Source organism: Pteronotus mesoamericanus, unplaced genomic scaffold (genome assembly GCF_021234165.1).
Source record: "Pteronotus mesoamericanus isolate MK-2021 breed Mesoamerican mustached bat unplaced genomic scaffold, CSHL_Meso_final contig_182, whole genome shotgun sequence".
In the NCBI taxonomy this organism is placed as follows: domain Eukaryota; kingdom Metazoa; phylum Chordata; class Mammalia; order Chiroptera; family Mormoopidae; genus Pteronotus; species Pteronotus mesoamericanus.
Window position 1 is genome coordinate 16,646,721 of NW_026555078.1, and position 22,285 is coordinate 16,669,005.

Sequence of the window (22,285 nt, forward strand, 5' to 3'; positions counted from 1 at the left end):
CTGAGCAAGACATCTGTCTGGTCAAGAGAGAGGGACCTAGGGCACTGGAGACGGGACCCGTGCTGAGCAGGGCAGGCCCTTACAGGAAAAAACGGTGAGGGTGTGTGTGAAGGTGTGTAAGTGGGGACGCCTGTCTAATGCTCTATTATCTGCAAGGGGACAGGGAGGAGAGCTGCTGAGTCTGAGAGGGAGGAGGGGATAGAAATATTTTAAATGGCCACAGTTTTCAATAGCTGCTTACAGCAAGTGGGAGGCTGAGTGAGATAAATACTGAGAGCAATTCAAAACATCACCATGATTTTGGGGTGGTAGAAGCTTGCATAGTCATGACAATTTTTAATGGAGAAATACATGGCCCACTGGAAGGAGCAAGGTATAGAATCTATTCACAGCGAAATGGCTTGATTTAAGTCAAAGCCACCAAGGCCGCTTGTAAGCTCTCTGGTATTTTCTTTCCTTTTTCAATTAAAAACATTTGAATGAGAGATCTGCAAAGGTCAGAATTCACTTCTAGAGGACGAAACCATTTTCATCATTTGTATCTTAATCTTTTTATAGTCCCACACCTTGATAATACCTAGTAACATTTTTGGCCAAAGGTACTTTTAAATGATTTCAAGATAGAAAAACAATTATATGGCACTTTAAGACTACAAAATTGAAATGAGGTAAACAGCCTTATACATGTGTGCTAATCATACTTTTAAATGTTCTGTAAGTTACTCTGTTTTGACATCTTAAGAAACCTTTCTGGCCAGGGGAAAACTGCACCTCCCAGGGCTGGCCAATTCTGAAAGCAAAGGACTTAGCCAAATGTACGTTCCGGGTACGACAGAGCCATACCTCCTCCATCTGGCCTGTACACCCCAGGAAGCAAACACCTCTGGGCCAGGTACCAGGCAACTGGAGACTACACTACAATCCAAAACACCTGGAACTACTCAAACCAGCCATTCCTAACCTGTCCATCCTCCAGCCTCACCTTTCAGGAGGAAACCCCAGCACAGGCTCTGGCCTAAACCCCTAACTCGCTGCTGGTCTTCTGCCTGCGGACCCCAACCCTGGCATTCATCGTGCTGCCCCGCATGGCAAGCGGTGCCTCCTGTTTCTAGGGAAATTGCAACATTACTATTTTCTTTCAATGCTATTGACCTCTCCATGTTGCTACTCAGTCACCTTTATAAATTAAGACCCGGGCACAAAACCACATGAGCATCTGAGGAAACGATACTAGAGGACTCCTCCTCAGCCACACATACTCCCTGGGCTTTAGCAGTCAGTTAGGGCCCTGCCCAATTCATACACATAAAATCTAAAGAAAAAAGTGGTCATGATTTCAGTTCAAAACTTTGAGACTAGAGCACCATATTTTGAAATGCTGAATCCATGAGTCGGACAACAAAAAATACAACATGCTGTTGCTGTTGACCGTCAACCCCTGCAGAAGCACTACTTGAAATGTAAAACAAAGACAATAGGGTATGATTAAGTGGGATAACTGAAAATGGATTTTTACATGCTGTGCTCAAGTCCTAGCAAAAGATTACCAATAACTCAACAGCTGTTTACTACAAAAACTATGTAGGTGGTTTTCCTTCTAATATTTTTTTCATATTTGTGAGTCATGCTTAAAGGCTCCATCATTCATAACATTTTCCCATGAAACAAATATCATAAAGTCATGAATGGCAGTATCTTACACAAATGTTTTAGTGTCAATTGTGAAAAATGACTATCACTCACAGACTAAAAATTCATTGCTATATTTTAATCCACTTTTAAAATGTTGTTTCCATCCATTTAAATTTGGCTTTGATGGCATTTTTCTCCACATTATCCTTTCTCAACGTTTCCAGGTAATTTTTCAGGAGCAAGAGGGAAAGGGTATGGGAAATAAAGACATTAACAGCTTCTGCAAATATGATACACAAACCATCTCTATTTTTAGGGAGGGAAATAGAAGAGCACCTTAGAGCTCAAGGGGATACAGTATATTAAAAGTTTTTTAACTATGGAAAAGCCTGTGGTTCTCACACGCCAGCCTGCACCCGAGCCCTGGAGGGTATAAAAGATGGCTGCCCCCCACCCCAGATTTTCCGATCCAGTAGGGCTGGGGGTCCGAGAGCGTGCTGGTGCAGCTGGTCCAGGTGCCCTAGCATCCCGACTGCAAGCATCTCCCCCTCTCCCCCTTGCCTCTCACTTCTGGACCTTGCCAAGACTGCCTTCCTTGGTGAACATCTTCAGCATATGCCCCATTCTTCAATACTGCACTTTAAATATTTGTATTTCCAAAATCTGGCAGTCCTACTGAGTGTCTGTGTCTGTCTGCAGTGGCAGGAAATTTTCTTTTGGCCATAAGTTTGTTTTGCTGGGTTTGTTAAAAACCTTATAATCCACACTATTCAGCAACATCATTTTCCTTGTTTCTTTTCAATCTTGCTGTTCACAGGCATCTGACATTCATCTGTTGTGACCCTAATGTAGGCGAAAGCATCTCTGGGCCGCGATGTGTTCAGTGCTAACACGGAACCCACCCATTTCCTCACCTTTTCCCTCTGCACCAGTGCTCTGCTGGGGCAGGCACCCCTCCTGATTGCCGCCGCCATCAGTAACTCCACTCACTGTCATGACTGGCGTGGGAGATAAGGAAACACTGACAAGTAAAATGGACAGCTCAGGCGTTAACAAAGGACACGGCTGACAGCAAGCGCAAACTGCTTCTGTCACCCTCCTGCCATCCCATAAACCATGCCACATCCTGCGAGCTATGCCGCTAACAGGACTGCACGCACAACTGCTGGAGGGAGCCACCCTGTTCTCATCCCAGCTCAAGTAACGCTCACCCGACACAGGAAATACTGACTATGGCTTCTAATGCAGAGATTTTTGCATTGCCCAGGAAATAAAAAGCATATGGCTCAGAAGCACTGTAGTCAAAACACGGCAAGGCCTGAAAGGAATCATGCACCACCAAGAGCTTTCGCCTGGAGCCAAAGTGGGGAAGCCATCACGTCAGCAACGATGGCTCAGCCTAGCTGCCTGCTCCGAGTGACTTCCGTGGTAACTCCGCTCCTCCACTCTGCAGCATCAGAACTTCCACTGCCATGGAATAAATTGGGTTTCTGATTCCAGAATGAAAAGATACTATCAGATTAATCTATTTGGGATCATACATAGCTCAATGACCTGTTCTAGAGATGGAGGTTTTCTTAGCAAAGGACGCCATGAGCATTGCGGATTAGAGTTATCTTAGCTTTTGGTCATTTTGCCGCCAGAATGGCCCTGTTTGCAGCCAGTTTCATAGCCCACCAAAACAATGTCATCTGAAATTTTCTGGTGCCATTTCTAAAGAATTCAAGTTTAAAAACACACACATCAGTCAATAAAGACCATATTCTGTCCCTCCTAAGTTTGGCACCATGCCAACGGCTACTAATTTCCTCTTCTAAATAGTTCTTAACCAAAAAACACAAGTGTTTTATGCAAATGATGTTGCTCCTTTTAAAATACTGTATCTGAAAAATAATCTCAAATTTACTCATAAGCAAAACTAACTTTTCTGAATGATAGTAGTAGATAATGTCTTCATTTCTGCCTATTGTGGAAAATCCACAAGACTAGGATTCAGAGAGACAGACTGTGCAGCCAGTTGGGGTAAATCAGAACCTTAAATAAGTGAGACTACGGAACTCAGCTTCAGTTGCTACTTTTGAGCAGATCAAATACATGTAAGCCCAAGGATTAGCCTCAAAGGAAGGAAGTAATGCTATTGGAGATTTTTTAACATATTACAAAACTGGATTTTGAAGTTGTATCTTTTGTTGAAAGGTAACAGACTTTCCTTAATTTATGACATTATATAATTTGCTGTACAAAAAGGAGATTTAAAATCTAAGATTCGAAATGCACTCAAGGCTAAGGTTCCCCTGGAAGTGATTCATACAGAAAGCAAGCGGAGTGTTGATAATCCTGTCTGTACGCATGCACACGCGGCAGCTTACAGGGGAGAGCACAATTTAAAAACCTTTATCGCAAAGTACTTGTGTGCTTAATTGCTACTTTCTTAGGTAATTAATTTTCTTCCCCAATTATTATAGGTAGATAGGACATTTTGGGTGACCCCAATTGAAGTATTCGAAACACATAGAAAAGCATGTCCGATATAAACATTCATGGCAAACTGTTGCAAAAACATGGGTCTTGAAGTGGTTCAGGCCTATCGATGAAAAACAAAAGATGATAACCCAGGGCAGAGAAAGTCTAAAAGTCTGGGGTTGTAATCCTGGCTTGCTTACATGATTTCGAGGAATAAATAAACTGTGACGTAACATGGCAGCAGTCACCCACTTTTACATCATAGAGATGCTTAAAATGTAACACTGAATATATAAATTACTTTTAATCACAGGTTAAAAAAAGAACTGTCAGGCCACAGACCGTGAAGGAAAGATTCTACCTGAACTACAGAGGCCGTCGGAGGCTACGATCACAGGACCACCCTCGGCATGAGCCACAGAGCTTAGTGCAAAGAAAGTGAAATTACGTCTGTGGACTTCTCCCTCAGATCCAACAAAGTATGTTAGAAATGTGCACCTCAGGACACTACTGGGACTAGATAAGAATGCACATGTGACAATATGACCTGCCTTCCTCACTAACCAGTCCAGTAGTGCCACTCTGTAACCACACATCACTTCTGCACTTCCATGGGCGCGGCCGTAGGGAAGGGCGATCCACTCACTAGCACGTGAGAACCCGGCGGCCCTCGGGGGCGCTGCGTGGGCTGGGGCACTCCTCCCCACCCCATCCTCTCCACCTGCCCCTCCCTCCACCATAATCCTCTTTCGGGGCAGCTGACGTAAAGTTCTCAGTCTTGCATAAAGTGCCCTGCAACCTTAGCTTAAGTCTCCCTCTCCACCGAGATTCACACCAACCCACGGACATGGAAATTCTGGAGCTACCACTGTTAAGGACTGTAATTTCTACAGGGAACACGATAACCTGGCCCACCATCATGTTCTGTGTGAGAAAAGGGGACATTTGCCCTTCTGGGAGAGGAGGCTCCATCATACTCAGCACCTATGTTTAAGCACAGAAACTATCCAGGTGCAAGGTGGGAGTTCCTCTAGAACATCACCAGAACAGCGGGCACTTCCAGAGCAGGTTCTGTATATTTCAGAGTAAATGTACTCAATTTGTACGAAAAAAGAACCCTGCTATCAACCAGGCCCCTGAATGAAAGACATTCTTGATAATACTTGTTTTTTAAGAAACGGTGGCTTTTCTCCAGCAGCTCTGGGCAGTCACTTATTCCTCATTTTGACAAAATAGCATCCACCTTCAGGCATGGCTGCGTATATAACTCCCGAGCTGTCAGAAACACACCAAGTATAAAGGTATGCCAAAAGACATTTTTCCTCCCCAAAGTGTAAGCCCAAGAAACCATTATTATAATAGAGTATGAATTTCTGCTGCAGGTTATTGACCTATAAACTAACGGGAAAATCCCATTTAGTATATAAAGGCTTATATTGCAACATGAAATATTAAGACACAATCCACTACTTAAAGTTTTCTGTACAGTTGAACCACCTTCATTACACCAGTCTGCGTGTGAGAGGGAACGAATGTAGTCCTCTTTTGGTAGACCACGAACTCTGGAGATGAGGCAAAGTACAATGCAGCTGCTGGCGACTCCATCAGGCCATATAGGACACTGGAAGAAGAAGTCCCACGCTGCTCGCGTAGCTTCTGAGGCTCCAAATTGAGACCGTGGCGGATTTATCTTACTGACACTCTTGAGTGACTCAAGGCTAGGCTCCAAGGCAAACCTTACCTCCTGCAAACATAATTCCACACACAGGTCTTGACTCAGCGTTTAAATTTGGCTGGAACCAACTGCAAATCTGGAGCTTCCTCAAATGATATTAAAAGCTCTACACAAAAATTATGCAAAAGCAGTTACTAGTTTTTCAAGAAAAAAGACACACTTGCAAAAAGCAACAGCTCTGCAAACGGAGCTGTAACTGTTGAGATAGCAATAGCAATGTAACAAATATAGCACAGGATGGCTTTAAAAAAATTGCTGCCCCAATATTTTACTAACTTTTTTTTTAAAACAGATGGCCACAATATGATTTGCTAAGAGCAAGAGTCCACTGCTTTGTTGGAAGAGGAAGGAGCCAGATCTGGTGATAAACGGACTGGGAATATGGGAGACTATGTAACACAAAATCTAATATTCCTTTCACAACACCCCACTGGCTCCTGGTGGGTGAAGTGCTGCTCTCTAGCTGCATCCAGGGCTCTTCTCCTGTGGCATTTTAAAAAACGTAGCTGCAGCTGAGTCCGTTGCTTTCTCTGTGGCAGAGGTCCGGACCAGCCACTCAGAGTTTGGAGATTTCTGGGCCTGTGCTGCTGGCGCGGTTGGCTCCATGGCATCCATGTGGACTGGTAAGATTACTACAATAAAAGGAAAGAGGAAAAAAACCAAGGGGAGACAAATTAGAATAAGACACTTCAACCCCAAACATTCTTAATCCTTATGTCCTATTAACCCAGTGTCCATGTAAGGTTTTTCTTTTTTCTTTAAAAAGAAATAAAAGCAAGATTTAAGTAAGATTAAGTATTTCTCTACCTGAGAAAACGGGTTTAACTGAACAAATGAATAGATTCAGCAATACAATTCATAATGCAGTAACGATCACTTAGCGTGCACTTATGTGCAACACACTACACTGTGTAAACACTACATTCATAACCTTATTTCCTAATGCAAACTCTTAGAAGTAGGTATTATCACCTCCACTTTCTGAGTCAGAAAACTGAGCCATACAGAGAGCAGATAAATTCTGCAGGGACAAAAGAGAGCTGGTTAAGTAGCAAGACTGAAACTCAGACACTGGACTCCAAGCCCCACGTTCCTTCTATCATACTGCATGCCTCCAATGTAACAGTGTCACCAATAAATAGCAGATAGTATAAGGAAAATGGCAGGAAATCACATAATCAAGCCCACTTTTTTCAACAAGAACACTAAACACATTCGAGGCAGAATAATAACTGCTTATATAGGGCTGTCCTGTATATCTTAGGACACTTACCATTCTGGGCCCCATCTACTGAATGCCAAAAGCCCTCCCTGGTTACTGGGGCAACCAAACAGTCCCCTCATTTCCAAATGCCCCCTGAACAGAGTAGTACAAGCCCCCGTCCCACCCATGCTGTTGACAGTGAATATACACTAGCATATAACAAAATCTAGAAAGTTTCATTTTTAGTGTGTCACTCAAAAAGTCCAGGAATGTAACCCAGAACAGTAATTTTCAAATTGTGGATAACAAAAATCAATTTAGTGGGTCATGATCAGTACTTTTTCTCCTTAATGAAATGAAATAAAAAATATCTGAATTATTTCATTTACATGTATACCCACATGCATATTCAAACATGGATTCCTTACAGGGAGTCATTGTAAGAATAACCTTGAAAGCTATTACTCTATGGTACATACGCAAGAGTTTGAGGGTGGTGGCTTTCAAGTGTTTTGGAACCTCAAACCACAACAGCAAGAAATGCATTTGACATCACAAACCAAATCAATCAAGCGATCCCTCTCTCCTTCTCTCTCATTCACATACTCGCTCATTTAACTGAAATTTCACAAAACTGTGTTTACCATTACTGTATGGTCAGTGACCACAGCGCGAAAACCTACTACCCTAGACAAATCTTTTCTTTGGCTATATGTTTTTATTATGGCAAAATATACATAACACCCACTGTATCACTTTAATAATTTTAAGTGTACAGCTCGGTGACATTAAGTACATTCACTCTGTTTCACAACCATCACCACCGTCCGTCTCCAGAACTTGTTCATCATCCCAAATGGAAACTCTCTACCCAACGAACAGTAACTCCCCAGCCTCCCCGCCCCCAGTCCCCGACAACCACCATTCTACTTTCTGTTTCTATAAATGTTACTATTCTAGGCACCTCATATAACTGGAATCATATAACATTTGTCCATTTTGTGTCTGGCTTATTGCACTTAGCGTAACGTCTTCATCCACACTGCAGCACGTACCAGAATTTCATTCTGAATCATGAAGGCATTCAGGCCGGATAATATCCATTGTATAGAGTATATGCCACATTTTGCTTATCCATTCAGCCAGCAACGAATAGTTGAACTGTTTCCACCTTTTGGCTATTGTGAATAACGCTGCTAGAGCACGGGTGTACAAATATCTGTTTGAATCCCTGCTTTCAATTCCTTTGGGCATATACCCAGAGGCAGAACTGCTGCATCACATGGTAGTTTTATGTTTAGATTTTTTTTTTTAACAGTACAGAGGTTTTTTGGGTTTTTTTTCCACAGCCATGCCATGAACTCACAGGGAATGGGTTCCAGCAGCCCAGGCTCCTTCCATAGGTTCTCACAAAGTGTGATTCTCTGGGCGGAGCAGGCTGGTGCTTCCGTTGAACCAGGTACCTTTCTCTTCTTCTTCTTTTCTTTTTCTGATCATTTTATTTCACATGTTTCAGTAAGTCATCTCAGATCATAGAGTGCTTTATATGCTCAATATGTACATTAATTCTTTTGACAAGAATCTTGCCCTTAACTTGTTTGTTTATAGCAATGCCCACCGCATGCTGGGTGAGACTGTAGACTCCTCCGGTGCTGCATGGTAGCATTTGTGGGGCATTCCTTTTTGAAGAGTGCCCACTCCATTGATGTCCACAATATCACCTTTCTGGTAGATTCGCATGTATATGCCCAAAGGAACAATCCCATGTCTTCTAAAAGACCTAGAGAACACATAGCAGGTGTTTTTTCTCTTTCCGTTTGTGTTAGTCACTTTGGAAGATGCTGGTTCTGGCAGAAAAAGTCATGTTTAGATGTTTGAGGAACCGCCATATTGTTTTCCAGAGTGGCTGCACTGTTTCACGTTCCCACCAGCAATGCACAAAGGTCCCAATTTCTCCACATCCTTCCCAACACTGATCTTTGAAACAGCCGTCTTAATGAGTATGAGGTGGCCGGGAAAAAACTATTGCATGTGCTCGCCCACAGAAAAATGCAGGATTTTTCACAATAGCATAAAATGGGATACGATCCAAACGTCCATCAAGAATTTTTAATTGTAGTATATTCATCATTTTAATACAATAGAACACCATAGATACAGCAGGAAAAAAAAAAGAATGGATTTGGCAGGATGAAAAATGAATGAATCTCAAGAACATAATTGGGTAAAACTAACTTATAAAATTTGACATTCCATTTATTCAAGGTTCAAAAACAGGCAAAACTAGACAATATATTGCCTAGAGGTACCTATGTCTTAAAACTATTTTTAAAAAACAAGAATGATAAGTGATGTTAACAAGAAATAAATATCAGGATAATGGTTACCCCTGAGGAGAGTGGAAAAAAAGATTTTTAAAAGTGATATTCTTTTCCTTAAAGTAGTTCGTGGGTACACGGGCATCCACTGCGTCATTTTCTTTCCTCCTTATGTATCTTTCGTAAAGGCTCTTAGAGCCATTCAATATTTACTAAAAAGTTTTTTTTTAACTTTAAAAACCATTTAAACTTTAGAAAGGCATAGCAGGCAATAAGAATCTGCTCTATGGCTCCCAGAGAAGGATGAACCTAAAACAGAACTACTGAATCCAATCACAGAATCAGGAAATATTGAGAATAACTCTGTTTCAATTTTAAGATTCTATTCACACATTCGTACAACTATCTAGTGAGATCGTTCCATCTGCTGAGCATTATTTTAACATCTGGGGGTACAGCAGCAGCAAAACAGGAAAAAGTCCCTGTCCTTGAAACTGCATCTCTAGCCATCACTGGCCTGATATTCGGAATCTAAAGTAACTCACTGACAGCTTAACTGGTGGGTACCCTTCTGACTGATGCTCTAAGGACATGTATGCTATCCCAGAGAGACAAAAGTCAAGAGGCTTCTAGAAGGGTAAAGTAGGGCTCTGAATACAACATCCTGCTTTTCCCATTCTCCCATACCTACAGCCATGTGTTTACTCTGGGAAAGAAGGGGATTTGTATGCCAAAGGCTCTGCTCTGCCATTCTGATGAAGAAAATCATCCCAAGAAAATAAAGTCCGGTTTTCATCTGAGTTCCCTATGGTTTTTATAGCTCCTTAGTCTCAAGTTTTGGAGAAAATAACCCATTTTTTTTCTTTTCCAGTTACATTCTGTAAGAGCACACACAGCAAATTCATTTCGGCACGAGGCAGTAACTGCTGGACGACCCCTGTTCTGCTGTCCAGGACACTGTAAGCGGGTTACGCGGTTGCTCACTCGGATCCACAGTGGCTCTGTGCACCGCACACCTGTGTTTACAAAGCCATGAAGAGCAAGGGAATGGACATAAAAAGAAGAAAATAAAGGTGCTACACTTTCCAGAAGGTTCTACTCAATGACCCTTTGAACAAGTCCTTTTCCTTGGCCTTTTGTTAGTAGTAGTACAAAAAGACAAGGCATGCTATTTATGCTCTTCACCTCTCTAGCCTTATTAATATCTTTAAATTCTGTCAATTTCAACTCAAAACTTTCCACCCGTGGGGGAGGGGAACAGGGGAAAGATTTGTGGCTGCATGTTTAAGAAAGAAGCTGAATTCATCACAGTGACAGGGGAGAGTGTTGGCAGAGATCTGAGCTATTTATTCTTTTAGGAAAATCCTATAAAGAATGACACAAGGAAGCCTCTATCTGCAGTCTTGTTCATCACACTGGTGAAGAATCCGATAACAGATGTATGCAGTAGCGTGATTTAGTGCCAGGAGCTGGCCCCTGATGTGTATTAATACAGCGGCAAAGCAGAACGCACCTCTCTTCATCAGTCATTTCTATAAAAGAGGTGGGATCCGAGATGGCCCAATGTTAGGCAGAGCAAGCCCATTTGTTCTACTGACTGATGGCGCGGGCTCGGGCTATGTCCTTCACCTCCATGGGGCACTCGGGTTGTGGGTAGAAAAAAAAGAAAACATTCAGTGAAGCAAGCCTTAGTCAACAAGTGAGGGGAGGAGCCTGGATCAGTCGGGGAAATGTTTAACGCTCAAGTCTTGTTTAATACCTCCCAGTACATTTCCTGACTTGAACATGGAATAAGGATTTTAAACTCTTCTCAACAGTTATTCTCTTATAAAGCATTTAAAAAGCAAAAAACAGAAGCTACATATTGAAGAGAAAAAAAGAGCAAAAAGATAAAAGAGGGGAGACTGTTCTAATGCTTCCAATACCAGAGACAGGATGAGGATCTGGGTTTTGATGCGGAGTCATAGTTGGGAACCAATCCTATCTTATGTAAGACAGAACATCTGCAGGGTTTAAGAGGGTGGCTCTAGAATCACAGGGAAACGGGTCTGACCTTGGCTCTGCAATTTATCAACCATGTGACCTTGGGGAAGTGATTAACCTCTCTAAGCCTCAAATAGCTCATGTGTATTGGGAATAAAAACAGCACCTTACAAAGTTGTTGCAAAGATTAAGTGAAATAATGTATGCAAAAGGTTTAGCTCTGGGCATGGCCATGTGAAAATCACTAAAAATATTTACTATAGTCCATTATCATGACAATCTTAATCTGAACCACTATCCAGCAGTCTTCTCAAACAGAAGCTTAAAGGCGTCGATTTCAGAGCATGCCGAAACTTATTAAGTAAAAGGAGGAGAAAAAATTCTGTCAGAGATGTACTCTCCACTCAATTATCAATTGTTCTGATCTATATATAGATATAAATGCGTAGTATTTAATTATAATATATACTGTTTTATGAAGAAAATAAAATCATCTATGATATACTCAATTTCCACAGAATAAATTCACAATCCTCAAGAAAGTAACGGTAGGGGTCCGTGGTTACCACAGAAGCAGTTGCAGATGTGTGAAAGGGGGGGCCAACTCTAGGTGACAGGTAATAACTAGGCTTTTTGGGGGTGAACACTTTTTTTGTATACAGATGTAGAATTATAATGTTGTACGCCTGAAACTTACACAATAAAAAAAAAGGGGGAAAAAAAGAACTGTAGGTATTTCTAATAGGTCCTACAACCAGATTAGTCTTTTTATCCAAAGCAATTCACCCTACACTGTATTAAAATAACAAAGGATTCCCTATGATTACTAATTACATTTAACTATCTTCTCTTAACTCTGAAGAAAAAGATCTATAGACATCCAATATTCGTGCTGATATAAGTAAATAACTATCCCCCTCTGGTTTCATTTAAGAACATACATATAGTTAATCATAAATGTATCGTTCAGTGAATCGTTACATGTTATACACTCACGTAATCCCCACCCAATTCATTATATAGAACATCTCCAGCATCCCAAAAGATTCCTTTATGTTCTCTCCTGGTCACCAGTGAAAACCACTCTTTTGGTTTACCAAGTAGCTGTGCTCAGAAAGCTAAAAAGTTTTAACTTGAAAATCTGTTTTTAATTAGAAGTTTTTTGACTGGTAAAATATTATCACTCTACTATATATAAAAACATTGTAAGGTATACTAAATTCAAAAAGTGAATGAATCTGTCCTGGCCAGTGTGGCTCATTTGGTTGGAGCGTCATTCCATAAACCGAAAGGTTGCAGGTTTGGTCTCTTGTTGGGGTGTGTATGGAAGGCAACTGATCAATGTTTCTCTCTCTTGCTTCCCCTCTCTCTAAAATCAATAGGCATGTCAAGTGAGGATTAAAAAAAAAAAAGTAAATAAACCCATGTGGCTCCTTGGCTACGGGCCGACTACACTGCCACCCTGATGGGACATGCATTAACAGATCTAATCTCCTATCTGGGCTAAAACAAAAGCACAGATGACTGAAGAGTGTTTTTAGCGAAATACAGGGATTCAAACTCAAGAAAGCCATGTGACACCGCGAAAAAAACAGACTTCAGGGTCAGACAGAACGAGATTTAAATTCTTAAACCATGTGTGACCTTGGGAAATTACTTCTCACAGTCTCAGTTTTCCCATGAAAATGGGAATAAAATGACCCACCTTACCATAAAAGGTAGATTAAAAAGGCATATAAAACACATACTTGAGTACCTGACATATAGTAAGTGCTCAATAAATAATAGCTACATATAATTACCTGCATTCGGGCTGGATAGAGATGCTGTGGCCACAGGCTTCCGTTTCCTCTTGATGTCACGTGAACATGGGGGTCCCAAGTGTATGTTTGCCTGTCTGCAGAGGCAACAAAGAAAAAATACTGTTTTAACTTTGTAATTCTCATTAAGACATTAGGTTCAGCTCAGATAAAACCCTTGACCCACTACAGAGATAGACCAACAAAATCAGCATCATCTTTTGCCATCAAGTGTCAGTTCAAGATTATTCACAATTAATCATAATTCACCCTTTACTCACAAAATATACCCATTCTCAACTTTTTACCTGATTAGCAAACTATCAGGCATTCAAGATTAATTTCAGTAAATATGTATTTCATTACATGCTGATTTTTGTACATTTTTCATAAAAACTATAACCTCAATTGTTCTAAGCTCACTAATGAAATACCTACTCCCAAGCGGTAATATATTGAAAAGTTTAATGCTGCATGAACACAGACATATGCATAGAATTTTAATAGGAAGTTTAACCCTTCTATCACTATATATCCAGATTTTTAATAGCGTCTGCGTAGCAAGTTTCTGTGATTCTTAAAAATATAAATTATGTGCTAACATTATGTCCCTTCTTCTGAATGTACAGCTTATTTTTTTATTTTTCTTTTTTAAGACTTTATTTATTTCCTTTTAGAGAGAGAAGGGACAGAGAAAGAGAGGGAGAAAAACATCTATGTGTGAGGGAGACATCAATCGATTGCCTCTTACACACACCCCAACTGGGGACCAGGCTGTAACCCAAGCATGTACTCTGACCAGGAATCGAACCAGTGACCTTTCACTTTATGGGACAATGCCCAACCAACTCAGCCACGCCAGTCAGGGCTGTTCAGCTTATTTTAAAAACAAAATAGTGATAGTTTCAATACTAGAAAAGCAAGATTGTCTGAGAAAAAATCGGCTTGACACTGGAATAGGTGGTATGCTATTTTAGTTCCCCACTTCCTCCTTCCTCTCAAACTAGACACATACTGCCCCTGATTAAGGACCAGGCGGAGTCTTGCCTTTACACAAAGTTTCCTTGAACATTCAGACCTTATCTACCATGAATTATTATGTACCTGCTGTACACAGATCTTGTTTCCCTAATGAGGCTTAATCTTCTTGAGAACAGGGACCATATTTGTATTTCTTTCATAATTTTCCAATGACCTTCCTTCCAACCCCAGCAAAAGGTACAGAGCTGATCCTCACTGAGTATCTGTTGACTAGAACTGATATGAATGAATAAAAGTTCTAAAAACCAAATAGCCAATTGTACACTAAAAATGATGAAAATAGTGAATTTTGTTATGTATATTTTATCACAATTTTTAAAAAATAGCCAGACTACGTAACATATAAAAAGAAATCTAGTAAAATTACACCAGATGAACTCCTAATTGGTAGTCCTAGCTGGGGATGAAGTCTCATGGCTTAATAGTCTTAAAACTGGAATCTCAATCAAATCCAAGAAAACTTGGTTAGCAAGGCAACAAGACAACTGCTGAATGGACAAATTTTCCTATGGGTGGGCGGCGGGGGGGGGGGGGGGGTCCCAATCTGTCAACTTTCACAGTTTAAAAGTACATACGCATGCTTCTCTCTCCCTTTTCCTTCCTTCCTTACTTTTTCCTCCCTCCTTCCCTTCCTCTCCCCGCTCTCATGCTCTTTTCTCCAAATAGCAAAAGCTTCAGAGAGCATTCAATGTATAAACAAGGAAAGAAAAAAATTGACTGAAATGTCAAGAAATTTTTTAGAGTGCAAAGAAAACCAAGATAGGCAGATTCCCAATATAAAGCCTGTGGCTTGGAAAGTCCATCCAAATCACCTTTTATCCATCGCTCTGTTCTGCATGGAAAGAGTTAATTTTAAGTATCCCATGAATAGTTAACTCCAAATTTCCAACATGAAATGTAAATATAAGTATGTAAAGGAGGGAAAACAATTCATTTTTCATACCGTAACCAAGTCCTGGGAATAAGTCTAAATCAAAAATAAAATAAAAATTAAAATAAAAGGTAGATAGATGTCAGAATGTCAAAAGTAGACAGGTCTTTAGTCTAAATGCAGAGCTGGTAAACAAGGAATTCCCTTGGAAATTCCCTTGGAAACCAGACAAAGGGAGAAAAGGAAATGACACCACAAAATTGCATTTCTCATAGCCCTGACTGATGTGGCTCAGTTGGTTGGGCATCATCCCAAAAAGTGAAAGGTCGCTGGTTCGATTCCCAGTCAAGGTACATGCCTAGGTTACGGGCTCGTTCCCCGACTGGCGTCTCTACGAAAGGCAACCAACCACTCAATGTTTCTCTCTCACGTTGATGTTTCTTTCCCGCTCTTACTGCCTCCCCATTCTCTAAAATTTTTTTTTAAATTTCCGTTTCTCTTCAAAACAGAGAAATGAACAGAACAGTTTCCATCTTCTCTACACACAAAGTACCTGAGTACATTCAGACTCAAACTGTTCAAGGGCTTTGTTCTAATTCAATCCTGCTTCTCCTAAAGTATTTCAGAAAGCAAAACAAGTCAAACCAAAGGGTAACAGTTTATATTCATGGTCTTTCTTCTTTACCTTAAGCTCATCAAACGACCCTTCAAAACTTTTTTGATTAAATGGTAACGCCATCTCTGGAAACTTAACTGTGTAGTTAGACACCAGGACAGCGGTTACCTTTGAGCTGCGGGGTGCAGAGGGAAAGGGACGGTGACTAGGAGCTCTGGGGGTTCGTTCTGGTAATGTTCTGTTTCTGGATGCTGAAAATTCATCAAGTATACATTTCTTTCTAAACTTCTCTTTATGTACATTGTCCTTCAATTAATTAAAAAACACTACTTCTTTAAGATCAATGTTTATAAAATGCTGTTTTAAGAAACAGATGCAAAATGGAAAGCTTAAGAAAAGTACTCAAAAGGGCTTTAAGATATCAATTCTCAGAGTCTCAGCTTGGGCTGAACTAAATAAATGCTGCCTTTTATTTACACTCCATCCATCATTTTCACAGCTTTGCATGTTTGCGATGTGTCAGTAGGATGGTTAAAGGCGCCTATTATGTCCCTCCTTTATGGACCTGGTCAGTACCACTTATCTCACGTTTTCAAGGAATGACACGTTTTAGAGTAAAAAGATGAAACCATTTATGTACCAATGTTTAAAATTTTAATAGAAATACAGTGGTTTTAAAAATATTTACTTTAATAAAATGAAAATAAGTATCACCTACTACTATGCACATAGGTTATCAGACTGCACTACATTCTGCAACGTCCACAGGGGACGGCTGTGACCGCAGAGACTCACGTGGTCCTTATGATGCCCGACTCTCTGGGCCACGGGTCCGCTATTCCCTGCTCGGTAATGTTACAGGCTTCAGGGTTGATTGTCCTTGTGTTAAATGCCTCCCAACTGCTAAGCCTCTAGCCTGTTCCTTCTTTTACAGTAAATGTTCTACTTCTCCCACCTCATTCCCACTCCTAATGGTTACCTTGAACATTCTAAATCCTCAAATTTTGTAAATTTCCTCTGGTTGTAACTTAGGACAGAACTGAAGGCTTTCCGAGGAAACCAAGTAACGAAACTTACTAAGTCAATGGCCTTATTTTGTTGTAAAAGTAAGTATTCTTCTGTGAACTATTTCCTTTCTACTCAGCAGGTTTCTTGCTTCTTCCATTGCTCATTGGGTTTTTAGTGAGCACTGGGGTATGATGGTAAACAAAACAGTCTCTCTCCTAATGGAGCCCGGTCCTATTTCGAGCTGCACAGCTTTCCAGTGACAGAATCTGAATCATAGAAAAACTGAGGCAGGGATAAAGGAAAGTCATGTTCATTCCTAAAACTCAGCTTAATGCTTCTTCCTTCTTAAAACACTTCTGTTAAGACCATTTCCAGGTTGGAGAGCTATGTTATAAGAGGAATAATAACATCACACCTTCGGGCTGAGTACAGAAGGGATATTTGTCTCAGAGTCTCTATGTCTCTTTCTAGTAAAGATCTGGAGAGGGAGGAAGACAAATAGTCAAATTGTTTTCCACTGTCCTTGTTTTGGTTTTAAATGAACACTAGTATGGTAGAGTTTAGAGCTTGGGAAAATCTATTTTTCCCTAGGAAGGCTCCATCTGTTGGGAAGAACCTTAGAGGACAAAGAAGGAAAAGAACCCAGAGTAAGCCTGGGGAACGCAAAGAGGAAGCTGAGCGCTTGGAGCAAGAGCGTTGACAGGATGCAGGAGCTGGAACGCGCCATGCTGCAGGGCACGCTCAGGACGCAGGAGGGACAGCCCTGCTCAGGGGCAATGGACAGCCCGTGGGGACACTCTGAACGTGGCGGCGGGCACCTGCTGCAGCCTCAGCTTTCTATTCAAAAGGCAGTTCCAGTTTTCTGTTTACCCCCAAGTAATTGCGTATCAGTCATCTGTAGACATAAACTACTAAAGAAGGGAAGGAAAAATAAAAAGACTGACCTACTCATTTCATTTCGGAATATTTAACCTAAACTGTGGCTTTTCTTTTTAATGTGTTATTTCTTTAACTTGTGTTATTTTGCTCTAACAGTATCATTGTCTATTCACAAAGTATAAACTGAAAAGGATAATGAACAAGCAAGATATCGCAAAAGACAGGGAAAAAGAGTCTGAGCTTCCCCTTCTCAGCACACCCTCTCCACCCATAGGGAGCCCCACATATGAATAGAAAGGGTAGAATATGTAAGATTTTTTAAAACTCTTTTTCAAGAGCAGTGTACAGCTGTTTTTGTCTTAACAAGCTATGTACTATATGTGGGGGAAGGGGGTCATTCAATAATGTAGTGGCTAAGTTAAGCTAAAAGCTCTACCAAGTTATTAAAACTTCCCTCTCAACTGAAGTGGCAAATGTTTATCAAAATGACATAAGGAGCTTTTACAAAATGCACATCCATCACCATGTTGTGGGGGGGAAGAATCAGTAGTATGTTTACTTTGAAGTTTCTCCTCAAGTAATACTGATAAGCTTCTACCTAATGTGAAAATGACTGAGTTAAAAAAATATACCAATTCCCAAAGCTAAGCTAGTAAAAAAAATGAGATCTAAATATTTAACATAAAGAATAACAGAATGATTAAAATGAACAAATATTTAGACAAAAATACTGTTTCCCGGTATACAGGCAGTTAACCCACAGAAACTGCAGGCCAGGCTTATTCAGCTTCGCCGGCGGGGGCCTCAGCGCTCCTCAGCACTTCTTCCACAGCACGAAGCCAGGTCAGTACGTCCCCTAAAAGCATCACATTCAGCAGCATTTGCCAAAAAGGATTTATGGGGGGAAGTGAGCATTAAAATCAACAAAAACAGACTTTAAAAATGTTCACTTCAGGAAAAGGCACTAACTTCCTATCATGGTGTAAGGTGAATGCTGAAGATTAACAACTAATTGAAAGCTCACTCTGTACACCCGTACAGAAACACGGCGTTTCGATTTTATTTTTCTGCAGGTGACTGACAGATCAGGTGAGCTGTTGCAGCCGCAGTGTTACTTAGGAGACTGGGCAGATCGCTATGTCCCTGGGGCAGGAATGTACTTTTAGGGGAAAAGAATTACTTGGAGAAAAACATGCATGTTTAATAGAACCAATGTTGGCAAAAAAAATAACTGAAGTGACTGCTGTAGACTTAGAACAAAGATGTTTGGAGCGAGTCCTAAGGAGAGAAACAGTCTTCATCTGCCAATGATGAGCTAATGGAAGGAACAGTTCACCTTCAAAAACCACTCATTTTAAAAACCCGATGGAAAGTTCATTTTTTTTTTACATAAAATTTATTGTGGAAAGGTATTTATTTGCTATACCTTTCCTTAAATACCTACAAAATAGTAACATCAAGAAAGAATGATTGATACTTCTAAGGGACAAAGGTCATATATATTATATATCCCGATTATTCTCCTCAGTTGCTCATCTATTTACCTCAACTACTTTTAACGAAAATGTACGCAGGCTCACCCTATGTGAAGCGCTGTGCTGGTGGTGGAGAGCGCATGCACAAGGGGACTGAGCCCGCGGCCCTTCCACCAGGAACTCACAGCAGTGAGGGAAGCTGGTGCATGAAGAACTAACAGATACGGACACCGGGACATAACTAAGGAACAAGCAAAATGCTGAGGTACAGTGAGGGGAAACAGACTTAAACCTAGGGAAGAAGAGATGCCCCTTTGCTCACATGTGATTTTATCTCAGGGGTAACTGGCATTTATTACACGCCCAGTAGGGAAGTATGACAGACTTGCATGTAGCAAAGGACCCAGGTCTCTGACACTAGCAGCAGCTAGGGGGAGAAAACCACCTCAGAATTACAGGACTCAGCGGAGGCTGATCTAACAGGAAGAGACCCTGGCAATTCCACTAGTATTTTCACTCAAACTAACCCTCAGCAGTCGGTGATAAACTGCTCACTAGCACCTGAAAGTGCTCCGTAATCTATTTCCCGTGGCTGAGCCAAGCTTGACATATCATGAAGCTGTTTCACGCCACCCACAGGAGCAGCGCAGCTTCCCATCAGCTGGAAAGACGGGTATATTACACTGGCAAAACAGAGGGGGAGAAAATGCTTTCATCGCTCCACTTAGGCAGGGAGATGCCAACTGGCTGAGAGCTGCTATAAACAAGACCCTCCAACAGAGGACAAAAAATTCAAGAACTGTGTACTATAAAATGGGAAGTTCCAGCAGAACTGGCAGCTGTGTGGACAATGTTAGAGCAGAAACATTTCCTACACGTGGGCAAAACCATGGCACTAAGAGGTGAGGAAGAGCTGCAGAGCATCGCGGCATCCACAGCAGACAGGAGGCTAACAAAGGCTCCTCCTCACAGGCCCTGAGGTAAAACCTGAGGCTGTTTACTGTGGCTCCAAAGGTCAAAATTAATAGCATGAATTGAGTCTTCTTCTTGCTCTTTGAAACTCCTTGTCAAGTGGCCCAGCCAGCTGGGCACACAACTCTGATATGCAGATCATAATGTTTGTGAACAGATAAAATGAATTACAATGAGCACAGTCTATCATATTTCAAATCTCTAATGGGCAGGAATATCTCTCTTTTTTACCCAAACACTGTCCAAATGCCTCCTCTTATAGTTCATTTGAGGCCGTTTAAGCGCCTCAAGAATCTGCACTACATCTCATTAGCAAACGGCTCTGGAAGCCGACTCACGAGTTTGTAAAACTGCAATTATCCCAAGGACAACGTAGGGTAATTATATAACAAAAATAATAATATTAGCTACCAGTATGTATCATATTCAAATACAGTATTTCATTTTGATCACCACTAGCCCAATAAATATTGATATTTCCATTTTAAAGATGAGGAAATCGAGGTACAGGGAGGTTAAATCATTTGCCCAGGTAAAGCCAAGATTCTTACCTGGGTCTACCATCTACTGCGATGAGATTAAGAACTTCAAGAAGAAATTAATGGAAATGGTGATGCATTACCAAGTCACTACCCAGAGCAGAGAAAAGGTCAGGAACGCTGGAGAAAACTCAAAGCTGCCATGAGACATTCAAAAACTACAACTGGTGACCTGTGCATCTTACAGAGAGATGCAGCAATTGGTAAGTTCTAGTTAGGGGTTTCTAAGGCAATAATGGTAAGAAAAGCTATCCTGGACGATCAATAAATCTCTCATTTTGGGAAAAGCTGCCTACAGCACTAGCTCCTTATTACCATTCTCTGACTGTGCCCTTGACAGTGAAACCGCTGCCTCTACCAGAACACCACTCACACCACCTACTGTCTGAGCCGCAGCAGTTCTTAACACAACACCAAGTGGACTGTTTTAACAGCAACGTCCCAGTCCCGGCAACCGAAACAGCCAAACCAAGCCGCTGGTTTCAGAATGTCATCCATGCAACCCGCCGACTGTCCAGCCACCCGCACACCCCCCAACAACTCCTCCACGGGGAATCACTGCATGCAGGGCACTGCGGTAAACCCTGACTAACGCTCTCCTCTCACCTCAGCAGTTCTCCAGCGCTAAGAGCAGGCCAGCGCTCTACGTCCCGCAAGAGATCACGCTCACAACATCAAAGCACAGAACGCGTGCCAATTATGAAATGAGTGCTCGCTTCTGCGGCACATAAACTAAAATTGGAACAACACAGAGATCAGCACGGCCCTTGCGCCAGGATGACACACAAATTCGTGAAGTGTTCCATTTTTTAAAAAAAAGATATGAAATGAGACTTCCTGTTAAGCAAACTACAAAGCACCAGTCACAAAACCATATGCATTTAGGACAACAGGTCTTAACCCTGTTTGTGTATTAGAGTCACCCAGCAGCTTTACAATAATGCCAATGCCTGGGCCCCATCCCAGATCAATTAAATCATAATCGTGGGAAGGGGGGCCCAGCATGAATATATATATATATTTTTAAAGATTTTATTTATTTATTTTTTAGAGAGAGGGAAAGAGAGAAAGACAGAGGAGAGAAACATCCATGTGAGAGAGAAAGATCCATCAGTTGCCTCTCAAGCATGCCCTGACCAGGGACCAAAACTGCAACCCAGGCATGTGCCCTGACCAGGAATCGAACCTGCGACCTTTCACTGCACAGGATGACGCCCAACCCACTGAGCCACACAAGTAGGGCCCAGCATGGATATACTTTTTAAAGCTTCTCAGGTGATTCCAAAGTGTAGTCTGGGTTGAAAACCACCAAACTGAAGTATCTCTACAGTGGTATTTCTGAAAACCTGTCAACCACAAAAATATTAGGTGGCACAAACACCACAAAGACTCCCTCTCCCATCTACTGCACCTGCTATCTGGGCTATATTAAAATGAAACATAAATAAAATGATCTCTTAAAATCATGGCCTCATCATCTCTCTGTTTGCAGCAATGAAACACTAAACAAGAAGGAGGCTTGAGGTCGTCACAGCCCCGCGGCCCCCAGGGCTCACGCTGCGGACAGGGCTGCACAATGGCCGCTCTAACAGTGGGGAGGTGGGCAAGGGGCCCTCCCTCTCACGCAGCTGAGTGTGGGGGACTGTGGAACTGGCCGTGTCCGGGCAGGAAGCAGCCTCAGCTCAATAACCCAACAGGAGGAAACCTTCACAGTTCAGGCACGATTATCAAACTCTTTGTGCTCTTAAAG

The 22,285-nt window shown here is 41.5% G+C and overlaps 1 protein-coding gene and 1 non-coding gene across 3 annotated transcripts in view; one reads left to right on the forward strand and one right to left on the reverse strand.

Moving 5' to 3' along the window:
• Window positions 1–1,770: 1,770 nt before the first annotated feature.
• The window catches only part of GPATCH2L (G-patch domain containing 2 like), a 56,176-nt gene continuing 35,661 nt past the window's right edge, over window positions 1,771–22,285 (reverse strand). For both annotated transcript variants that reach the window (XM_054567234.1, XM_054567235.1), the window contains exons 9-10: window positions 13,138–13,232; window positions 1,771–6,462 (exon numbers count right to left, since the gene is read on the reverse strand). In XM_054567234.1, coding sequence (XP_054423209.1) covers window positions 6,290–6,462; window positions 13,138–13,232 — 268 coding nt within the window. In that variant the 3' untranslated portion in view covers window positions 1,771–6,289. The remainder of the gene's footprint in view (window positions 6,463–13,137; window positions 13,233–22,285) is intronic.
• LOC129066115 (U6 spliceosomal RNA) lies at window positions 21,244–21,347 on the forward strand. The gene has a single exon (XR_008528652.1). It is a non-coding gene; the product is annotated as a U6 spliceosomal RNA (small nuclear RNA).